Raw genomic sequence first — 12,139 nt, forward strand, 5'->3', positions numbered from 1 at the left:
ACATTATCAATAAATTAAAAGAGAGAAGTTGAAAATAAATAAGGTAAATAACATTGAAATAAAAGCAAAGAAAAAATAAATTTAAAAAATAATACATATTATTTATGTTTTAAGAGAATGCAGACACGTTTTCGGTGTCAGAAAGAACCCAAAATTTAATGTTAAGAGATGTGAGCTTACGGATTTAAATATATCCATCATAAATTGGCATTGCTTGTCGAGAGTAAAGTTTAGTCCAAAGTAAACGCTTGTTTTACAACCTCAGATATCGGTTTAAAAAAAAGCACAAGATTACAAAGTACCTACTTAGCGAAAGTGTAAAAAAGCGCGTTTTCAAAGAGAAAATAGGCTTCTGGATGGAGCTAATAAGCAATTAAAAATACTGCAAGTATAGAATAATCTTACCAATTAAAATAAGTGCTTTCTTCTGCGAAGATGATTATGATGTCATCCCAATTTCATGTTTTTTTAAATCTGAGATAATTATTGTTGTCAATTGATATGCGGCAAAATCAATTTCATGATTAGATAACGTAAATTATCTCAAGAAAAGCATCGGATAGTCGCCAGATGAATAATTACCAGATAATCTCAATATTGGCAAGGATACGATAAATATTTTGGAGAAAAAAAACGCCAATCAAACTTACCAAGTTTTTCATAAAATGTGTGCGTTTTCCCGCTGAATAAATAACACACGGAAGAGCTCTCGATCTTAGCTGTGAGAGTAAAAATAAATTAAGTTTTCTTTATGTAAATATATTGCATTAAACCAAAATATTCGAACCTCGGCCTTTGAGGCAGTGAGAAGCAAAGAAGTGCGAGTGCCAAAATGAAAAATTTTGAGACAACTGGTACAGAAGGTGGAAGAAAATCTCATCTGTTTTTGGGTAAAAGATAGTATTAATAGCCCTGGTTGGTGGTGCTTTACAACGTGAGTTAGAAAACTTTTCAATGAAAGCGTGCGGTAGGGTTTGAACTTCAAACGTGTTTTACTCGAAACGTTTGCAAAAAGTTTAAATCTGTGAAGTGAATAGGTAGAAATTTTTTGATTGAGATTTGCGATAAAAATTTCGACACTAATATTGGGTTGTATTGTATCTCATGAAACTTACACTGCATTTGTTATCTCACTTTTTAAGTCGAATAAGGGGGACGCTGACCGTATATTTCCAACTTCAGAGGTGATCGCCTAGGAGGGGGGGGGGGGGAGGGGGGAGGTCATGCAGACTGCGCCATTGAATTTTTTTTTTTTTGGGGGGGGGGGTGTTTTGAGGTGTATTTTTCACTTTTTTTGGGAGAGTTCTTGCTCTTTTGTTTTTGGGGGGGGTAGCGATATTTAAGGGAGGGGACCTCTGCTAACTTGTCACTAATTTATGATGTCAGTCCCGTTTGCATTACGATTTATGCTAAAGTTTTACTTTAATTTAGTCAAAAAGAGTTTATTGCTTCAAAAGTATTTCTCAAGAAAAAATGCAACTATAATTAAAATTTTATAGATTTTATAAAATTTTATAAAATTTATAGATCGACATAGATCAAAAAATTTGAATAACATGTTTTTTTCCTTTTTTTCAACTTTGAAGCTGCTGACAATAGTTCCAAGACAAATCACACACTCGCTTATTTTTTTTTTTGAATTTTACTTATGCTGCAGCATAAGAGATGAATTTTATAGAATAAAATAAATTGATTTAATAATACATTATTAAGCTCACAAAACATTTTTTCAAAATTTTTGGAATGTCGTATTGAAGTGAGACTGCTAAATAGTAGTATCAGTTGAGTGTAAGCAAAGTATTTCACTTAACTGAAATACTTTGAATTTTAGAATCTTCTGTACTTAAAGATCTGAGAATAAATTGCTAATTTAAAAACGCAAAGTTAATTAAAATGATTACGCAAGGTTCTTTATGAAAAGTTAATTAAAAAGAAGTGTTGAGCAATTAATTAAAGTAAATTTAGTTTAATAAAGTATCATTTGAAGAAATATTATTAACTATTTTTTAACTACGAATAAATATATTCATTTTTCCTCTACAAAACTAGTTTTTTTCAGCTAATTTTATAATGTACAATTTTGCTTTCCGCACAAAATGATCTGGTGCATTTAATATCCATCCAAATATTTAAACGTCTGTATTGTAATACTGAAGCATATTTCTTTCTAAAATCTTTCCCGCAATCTTTTCAGTGGTTCATTCAGGTGTAGCTGATAAGTTTTGTCACAACCAGCTATAAATCCTCAAAAGCTATATCGTCGCCCCAGAAAAAAAGTAGGATATCTTACTATTATTCCTGGGTTTCGATATCTTTCTCTTGCTCTGAGGCAACGATATGTTCGTTCATGATTTGCATGCGAGACATAGTTGAGACAGATCACGTTGCTTTAAATTATCTTTAAAAGTTTTACGTGAGAAATGTTTTATGAGAAATAGAGTGGAATTAAACTTATGATTTATGACATTTATAAACCTTAGCGAAGTGAAATTTTATTTTAATTCGTTCTCGGATTTTTGTCTGACACTGTAGTTTTTTTTTTTTTTTTTAAACTAAAGTATGACCGAACGAGTTCGAATTTCTTCAAACTTTACCAGTTTTCTTCTTTGAACTCATTGAACCCAAATTTCGTTTTAAAATAGTGCCGTTTTGAATTTTCGGAATAATTTTATTCCGGATTCTTTTCAATGACTTTAATTTAACCGTTAATGATATTGTTTTGTGTCGGATTTAGCGTATCATCTTACACAGTATAAAATAAAGAAAATATTAAAATTATAAAAAATTTATAATTAAAATTTCGGCCTAAATTTTTAATTTAATCACAGGTTCTAGTTTTTAGTTGTAATCTGATGTTCCGAAATAGTTCCTAATGTACTTGGTTTTTGTATTCAATAAATACTAATTTCGATATAAACCGAAATGAAGTTTTTGTCACAAGTTGGCGTCTTTATAACAATAAACCGCGAAGTTCTCTTTTCGTCAAATGTTTCTCGTTAACTTGGGGACGTATCGCAGAGTTCGAGACAAGTTTGTTGGCAAATATGAGATGCCAAATCCAGCTTGAGTTAAGCAATATTTACTTGTATCGCACATTCTTTCTTTTGAGTTGATATATGTGATTGGTTATTTAACAAACGCACATGAAAATCGTATGGTGGGCACATTAGATTACTTTGAGATGAAAAAGGTTCATTTTTTCCCTTTGGTGTCCACCAGAGACTAAAAATAATACAGGAAAGCAAAAAAAATTGCCAGATTAAACAACAGTCGTAAAATTATGAAGATTAAAATATCTTTTATACTTCCATTTACAAAGTAAAGGAAGTGTTGGAATTGCGGGAAAAAGTGCCCTGTAATCAGGAGTTGAATTTCTGTTTTATTCAACCCCCGAATGAATGTTGACAAGTTTTTTTGCGCACGACCGTACTATATACCAACTGCTTATGTGCGAAAAAAAAAAAAAAAAATTGGGAGGGCAAAATATTTATTCCCACTAGGGATTGAAATACCGGACCAAAAATTCAATTCCGGTATTCGGTATTTTTAAAACGTGATACCGGAATACCTGTATTTGAAATGTCTCAAAAAAGGATTGAAAACATATTGTTTCGTTGCCACATTTCATAATGTTGTACAAAAATTGCATTTTTTATGAAAACGTATTGTGAACAAATATAAAATGAAGGAGTCATATAGTATAAAATAAATAATTGTAAAAAAACATAATGCATCAATTGGATTGTCTCCAAGCCTGGAACGCATTTTAGTACTCAACTTTCTTACAGTTGAAAACTCTTTCTGAATTCACGCAACTTGGTGGTACTTTTAACAATGCGCGATACACAAATACACACTATCTTTATTTGTCCAGAAGTTCTTTTGTCTTTAAATAATTCTACACTTGTGTGCTATTTTTGGATAAATTCTTTTGTGTGTATGTATTTCTTTTGTAATGTGTGTATTATTATTTATTTATTTTTAATTTATAGCTAGTTGTAATTTCTCTCAGAGAAACTATACTTCTCCAATATTAACATCATTTTCTGAGCAGGATAGGTTTGTGTTTGCTTCTTATTAGCCCTTTTGGTTTGAAGTTTACGATGAACTTGACTAAATTTGATCTTGTTAGTTTCGTTTACTCATTTTCGCTTTCTTTTTCAAAATTCTTTACAATTATAATCAGGCAGGTATCTGAAAATATGTTTCAATTCATTATGCTTTTTCTCTATGCAAATTTTCAAGGCACATTGGCTGAAAATAATAACTAGTTTCCATTAAAGAATTTTCAAGTAAACGCATTAATATCTACTTATAATATTTTAAAAGTACATTTCTGCTTCCATGATACAAAACCAAAATCCATCTTTTGATGTAAAAAATTTGGCTTTAAAAGCACGAACTATATTTCTAAACATTTATATAACTTCTAAATATTATCTTGCCAAGTATAAAGCCAAATAGTGAGACAGGACAACAAACCAATGCCGGTGATAACACATTACCATTTGTTATGCTAACAAGAGAAGGCTTTGTCAAAATTTAGTACAGTTGAGATAAAAAATTAAAAAAGAAATCATAAAATATTACTGAAATCGATGGTTGGATCAAATTGTTCAACTAACAAATGCATTCAAAAATTACCCCTCGAAATTAACGTTTACAAAAGGGAAAATAAAAGATCAAGGAAATGAGGAAAAAATATGGTGCACAAAAGCGCACTGAAATGCGATTCATCTCACCATCTAGTAATGACAATATCATTTTTCAATCTTTCGGCTACTTTCGCTCAATGATATTCCATTAGTTCGTGCTTTTAAAGATAAATTTTTACATCAAAAGATGTATTTTGGCTTTTGTATCATGGAAACAGAATTGTACTTTTAAAATATAATAAGTAGATATTTAATGAGCTTACTTGAAAATTCTTTAATTGAAACTAGTTATTATTTTCAGCCAATACCGAAAATACCGGTATTTTACCTCAACAAATACCGGTGTTACGAAATTGCAAAATTGCTTGAAATACTGGTATTCGGTATACCGGTACCGCAATCACTAATTTCCACAATCCTCGAACAAATTATCACGAGTTTTCTCGTGACGCCTGTAAGTGTGTATGCATATGGGGAGAAAAAGACTTCATCCTTTCCATAAATGCTTCACGGTTCTTCCACCTATACCAATGATGAGGACTTCAAAGGCGAAGATTCTCTTTACTGAAGATCGTTAGGCTCAATTTGTTGAACACGTTTGATTTTTTACGAGTTGTACATTTGCACTTTGCGAAAAATTTTGGAGAAACTCAGCCCATTCGTCGTGCAAAGAAATTTTATGATATGCATAACACTTCTTATGAAAATCTTCTCGCATGTTATTAGATTTTTTAAGTAAAAATACGTATATTTACATGTAATGAAAAATAGGTATGCGAGAAGGTAGCTTAAAGAGGATCCTACAATAGATCTTACAATAAATCAATCATAATTGATAAGAAAATCATAATAAATGGGGTCATCATTTGAATTTTTTCAACAGGCTACCAATATTACATTTATCTGCCGAAAAAGACGCATAAAAACTCACCGTGCAAGAGAGAAACTCTCGTAAAAATATGTTCTTATTTAATAAGTTTTTCTATCAGTCCAATTGTAAAACTAATAGAAAACGGGGGGTATAACGGGGTACGATTGCAAAAGTATGGTGAGCCAAAAGTTTTTTTTTTAACTTTCAAAGTTCATTAAAAACGAAGAAACTATTCCAATGAAGTGCGATTTGCAAAAATGGGATCATAAGAAAATAGTTTTTTTTTTTTTTTTTTTGGATGCAAAAAATGTTTTAGTTAAACAATCCTGGAAGAGGTCTTTGACGACCCGAAATTCAACAAACAGGACAACAGTAAGCTTATTTATTTGTTCCTGCTGCAACAATCGTGTTGTTTCCTTCAGTCAAAAGTAGTACTTTTTGTCGCTGAAATTGATAGAGTAAGCAAAAAAAGTAACATGGACCCAAAAAATACTTTCATTTTCCCAACAGTTAATTTTTAATTATTCTTTTAAACTGCCCGATCTTTCAAACAAGGCGTAGTCTTGACGACGTCACAAATGATGTTCTTTGTGTGGCGCGTCTTTCTACTGCGTTTCCATGTTATGATCATCAAGAAGCGAATTAAGATTTCGCTCTACGCTTGCTATCAACCATATCGTTGCCAATACGTGTGAGTAAAGATGCGAATTAAATATTTTGCTCTGTGAATGGCAATATTGAATGGCATTTCATCATTTGTAATGTCATCTGCAGAAGCGTTAAACGATGAAAGCGCACCGATTTATGTAATTTTTTAAAAACATTAAACTTAAACTAATTATTTAAAAAAATGGTCATTGGTCAGATCCTGTGTTTTTAAGCATGCTTTTTCAGAAAAAAATACTTTTAAAATTTTGGAAACGACCCCATTGTTCCACATGACACTGCATTACGCAACTGAGGAGACATAACGCCCCTTACATGATTACAACATGTCAAGATGCATTGCGGAAACCTCACGAAACAAATTGCCTAATATAACTATGATGCCATAAATTAAGAAGTTGGAAATTTTAAGTTCTTCGTAAAGACAATAGCTCGTATTCATCGATTACCTTTACGTAGAACTTAAAACTTCAAACTTCTTATTTGCGGCATCTTTATCAATTTAAAGAATTTGCTTTTTGAGGTTTCTGCTATGTATCTCGAAACTTAGCATTCAGTAGTAATGGGCATTGTGTCGCCATAGTAGTGTCATGCAGTGTTCTGCGGATCATATTGGACAATTATTATAGGAGAAAAAATTAATTGGATTATTGATGTCCTGTTTCTCGCGTGTTTCGGTTCTTCAGACTTGTACCGGTGAACTTTTTAACAAAAACACTTTTTGCTGCTTGGGGGAAAAAATTAATTTGAATTTTGACATCTTGAATTCAAATTACGTTTTTTGCAATCACAAGTGTGTGTGTGTGTTTAGGCGTGTGTGTGTGTAGGTGTGTGTGGGTATGCATGCGCGTGTGTGTAGGATATGGACGCAACCTGGAGACTGTTTTCGCTAGAGTAGCAGTGTCGGGAGGGGCCGGTCGATGGTGGTGCTGCAGAGAGAGCTGGGGGGAAATAAAATCATAGGAATCCAAAACAGTCAAATGAGAACAATAAGCAATGTGATTGCTCAAAAGACGACTATTTTATGAGCTCGTTTTCGTAAAGCACACTTCATTTGCATAAACTCTTCGTTAAATTAATAAATTTTTAAATTTCAAATGAAATTTTGTCTTCCCTGCGTTTATAACATTATGAGAGGGTTTAATTTCATGGCGAGTTATCAAGTTCATAAAACGTTGTATGCAGTCTTCTGTTGAAGCCGAATGAATGTGTTGTAAACATGAATGGCGTTCTAAAGCTGACGTTTCCGGCCATAAGGCATCCTCACAGCTTTTTTTTCAGCAATGCAGAGAAATTATCCCTTATTTCTATACGTTGTAACTATTCATGTCTATAAAAGTATGAGAACAGTACCCAATACCAAGATCATGAATAGTATAAATGTTCAAATTGTTATGTTTGTATACTACCCTTAGTATTTCATTATTTCTTGCATTTTTAATTTATAAACACCAATATGTAATTTTTATCAGTACAGAAACTGTTTTTAACAAAGTCATACAATGAATTGTGTTTTTCATGTAAGGATTATAATTTGCACATTTGGACCATTTGTCCGATATAATGACCAAACTATACATTTGTGCAATGATAATCGGCTGGAATTGACTGAGCTGGCGGTGTATTTCATGTATTTCTGCCTTAGTCCTGGTTATAGGGCGGTAACTTACTGAATATGTTAGCACTTAGCTATAAATGTAGGCTTTCACGTGGCATAGAATTAAATTCGTTAACTGCAACGGCTTCGTCACAAATAGAAAAACAACAACGGAAAGAAAAATTACTTCCAGACTCAAAAAACCGTTTTCCTTGAGCACTCTCCCACTGACTGCAATCACTCCAGTGATCGTCAGGGAATGCAGATGGGTGAGTGCTATCATATACTGCTATGAAAGTCAGTTTCTCCTGGTGGTTAATTTTAAATTCAAATGTAACAACTTCCCCCGTGTAACAACTAACCCCGGCGTCCCCTACGTTAAATACTGATTTTATGAAATTTGACAACTCGAAGTGATCCAGTAAAAGCATGCAAAAAATAGGTACGTTTTTGATTCTAAAAAGTGAAGAAATTGCATCTGATTCCAAAACAAGTATCTGCTTTTTTATTGAATTTTTATTCGTTATATTTCGATTACCATACATTTCTTCACAAAACAGTTTGCTCAAATTGTCTTTACAGGTGTAATTTTTAATGCATAAGTAAGCTTTTCATTTTTTTAAACCACTGATTGTATCCTTCTTTGCTTAGGTGGTAGCAGTGGTGTCGGTGTTTTTCATCTGTGTGTCCATCGTTACCTTTTGCTTAAAAACTCATCCGAACATGCGAGTTCCCATCATCGTGAATCGAACCATTCACCAGCCACCTAACGGAACCATCCTTTGGACACTGGACAAAACCAAGACGGAAGCTCACGAGGCGTTCTTCTATGTTGAGAGCCTGTGTAATGCCTGGTATGTATGACTCGAGATAAAAGGCAAAGTTTTTGCTCCTTTTATCTGAAAAAAACTGTTTATTTAAAATATGATGCAAAATTTGATTCAACTAGCATTTGAGTTTTGAAAAAAAAAAAAAAAAAAAAACTAGACCCATAAGCTGTTCTAAATTGTCTTCAGTTCTAGTGATAATTGCAATTAGGTGAAACAGTCTGGATTGAAATTGCGCATGACACTCGATTCTAGTACTGTTGTGGTCAGGGTTCATATGTTCATAACCGTTGCGAAGAAGAAGGTTTGGACAGCTCCCATCATAAGTCAAGAATTCAGTCAGTCACTTTAATTTTATTTAAAAGCCCGACATTTGCGCAGTACCTAGATAGTATGCCAAGCGAAAGCAATGTCGGACGGAATGTATGTCTCATATTTCGACTGTTATGGCCCTCTCTCTCACACAATGGTTATGACAAGCTGCACTTTTCAAAGAGATAATGGCCGAATCCGCATAGTGTGACTGAAAGGAAAACTTCGCAGTATTCACATTTCTTTGTCCTCTCGATTTTCAAATATGCCGATGCGTCTGCATATGTGGTTGTGTGGGCACCTGGTTACTGCGAGATCACCTGGTTGAAATTCCCAACTGCTCTGTTGAATGTTCCTTCTTTGTAGGAAGATTCAATAGAACTGACGAAAAGTGCATAATAAAGCTATAAAAAGTCGAACAAGAACTGAAGAAGATCATCTATCAGCTAAATATAATTTGAAATAAAGAGTAACAGTTAAATATAGAGCAAATGAAAGGTCAGTTTAATCCTTGGTGAATTCGTTGTTATTACTATACAAAAGCCCTTTTTTGGGCAAAAAAACTTTTTTTTTCAATTTCACAAAGCATGTTTCTATGCATTTCAACCTAAGGCTATTCCTACAGCTTAATATTGAACAGCTTCTTGCTTCTTTCTTCAGGTTCTCGTTTGAAATTGCCAGCCGGTTCTTAGTGAGTCCAAAGAAGATGGAGTTCATGACTGCGCCCATCAACATCATCGATTTCATCGCCACTATGTCATTCTACTCAGATATGCTCTTGCAAAAGCTTGCTTCAGATCTGGAGAAGGCCGACATTTTAGATTTTTTCAGCATTATTCGAATATTCAGGCAAGTGTTCAGATTTTTCTGTGTACATTGGTTTTCTGCTTCGTTGTTGGTTGCTCTTTCTTTCAGGCTACAGGTATGCAATTTAATAGCACAAAAACAAAACCTACAATTTTAAACTAATTAATAAGCTAAAATTAATTGTTGCAAACCAATTATATGAACATTCAAGTATATTTATGACAATGTTTAATTTTTTTAACTTAAATTAAGAGTTCTTTATCCGGTTAAACAAATTTTAATTTTGAAGTAAATAGCACGAAAAAGCGCAAATGTCAAACCAACTTTCATAAACTGGTAAAATTACCACGTACCTAGATATACTAGAGGCATTGCGTACATATTTCAGTTTGATCTAAAGTTCTACTTTATTTACACTCAAGTTTCTAATCTTCTAAGCTGACTTAAAGTAAGGTAAGTGTAAAACATTCGTCTAACCTTAGGTTCAGGGCAAAATATCTCGCTCATTTATAATCCAATTGCTTTCAATTTCTGCATATTTATCAAATGACTCATAAAAAATAAGAAAAAATCATTCCATATAAAAATTTAAGTTAAAATTATATTTGGCAGCACTTGAACAAATATGACGAATTGACCTAATTAAGAACAGGAGTTCCTAATAAGGCTAACTCGATAAAAACGCCCAAACGGACTATCAATCTGAAAAAAAAGTCTTCATTTTCAATATAAAAACGCGTTTAACTGCATTCGATAAACTCAAAAAACGTAATTAAAAATTCCATGTTTATTTCAGTAGAAAGGAGAAAAGTTGAATCGTCACATTCGGGGCACTGATAAATCATTATTTATTTATTTATTTTTTTGGTCACTCCAGCGCACAGTTCGTGCTCATATAAGCAACACAGGATTATATCCTCCACCCAATCCTTCTGCATCTTAACAAGAATTTCCGGAGTCCTAATAAAGCAAATTATGGTTTTATTAGGCTGCAATGTTCTTTTCCAAGATTGACAAACCACAGAATTTCTACTTTTTGAATTCGTGATCTGCATAAGTTTGGCTTTCTAGAACAATTAAAAATTTTTTTCTACTAGTAAACTACAGCGAACCACGAAGAGAAAAAAATACCGTGAATCAAGATCACGTAATTTTGACAAGACTGTTTTGTGGTATCAGTTACTACGCTTTTGCCTGTTGATAACGTTTTATCATCAGTTATGATTTCTGATAACGATAGAATCATAATCAAGGGACTTTTTGCATTTCTATGAAAAAAGGGGGGGGGGGGGGTTGTGGAGGGGATTGAACTTACTGGTCTAGATGGCCTTTTTTGGAACACCCAATTTGTATAGAAATTTTTTTTCACATATGGATAAAATCCGAAGTTAGAATCTGTCATCAAATAACTTGTATAAATTCATAATCAAATAAATGTAGTATATTTCGTACATGGCGTACAGAAAACAATTATAACGTTAGTTTTTAAAGCACAAACTTGTACATTCAAAGTATAATCAACATTAATTTATAAATTGAGATACCTCCCTTACCTATTGTTATTAGGATATGTGTTTATTTAAAGAAAATTATCACTAAATGAAATGCCGTAAGCGGAAAATTGACTTACATTTCATATTTGTTGATAACACGCTTCGAGAGAAATCTTTCGAGTATGTCAAATAGTGTAACAGCTGTCTAGAAACTTACTAAAATCACCTGAATTTCACTCATAGATGATTTCTGTTAATGTGCGTATAATGACTTGTAGACTTAACGTAGGCTTATCTGAGAAAGAGATTAAATCTAATGTCATATTTCCTGTGAATACTTTCTATAACAATAGAAATTACTGGTGTTAAGCGAAGTGATCGGAACTGTCCCAAAATAGGGCGAATTCAGGTTGAAGCGAAAACCTGTTTCAGGCACTGCTTACGGGAACTGCTTTCTTTAGTAATAATAAAGCTGAAAGTCTCTCTGTCCGGAGGATGTCTGTAGGATGTCTGTGACGCGCATAGCGCCTAAAACGTTCGGCCGATTTTCATGAAATTTGGCACAAAGTTAGTATGTAGCATGGGAGTGCGCACCTCGAAGCGATTTTTCGAAAATTCGATGTGGTTCTTTTTCTATTCCAATTTTAAGAAAAAAAATATCATAAGATGGACGAGTAAATTACGAAATTATCATAACGTGGAACCGTAACATGGGCAGAAGCCAATTGGCGAGATACGAAATTATCATAACGTGGAACCGTAAGATGGGTACAAGCCAACTTGCGAGAAAATTCACCACACATTATTTGTAAATATACAGGCGAATCAAAAGACCTTTTGATTTTTTCTATTACGGGCAAAGCCGTGCGGGTATCACTAGTAAGGAATATTTAAGCACTTGAGGTACCCGT

General features: G+C 33.1%; 1 protein-coding gene across 1 annotated transcript in view; it reads left to right on the top strand.

The window, feature by feature from the left end:
* LOC129221274 (potassium voltage-gated channel protein Shaw-like) overlaps positions 1-12,139 on the top strand; it is an 87,962-nt gene that overhangs the window by 51,874 nt on the left and 23,949 nt on the right. Inside the window, exons 3-4 of the mRNA XM_054855733.1 lie at positions 8,441-8,643; positions 9,589-9,777. Of these exons, the coding sequence (XP_054711708.1) occupies positions 8,441-8,643; positions 9,589-9,777 (392 nt within the window). The remainder of the gene's footprint in view (positions 1-8,440; positions 8,644-9,588; positions 9,778-12,139) is intronic.

This window comes from Uloborus diversus, chromosome 1 (genome assembly GCF_026930045.1).
Source record: "Uloborus diversus isolate 005 chromosome 1, Udiv.v.3.1, whole genome shotgun sequence".
In the NCBI taxonomy this organism is placed as follows: Eukaryota; Metazoa; Arthropoda; class Arachnida; order Araneae; family Uloboridae; genus Uloborus; species Uloborus diversus.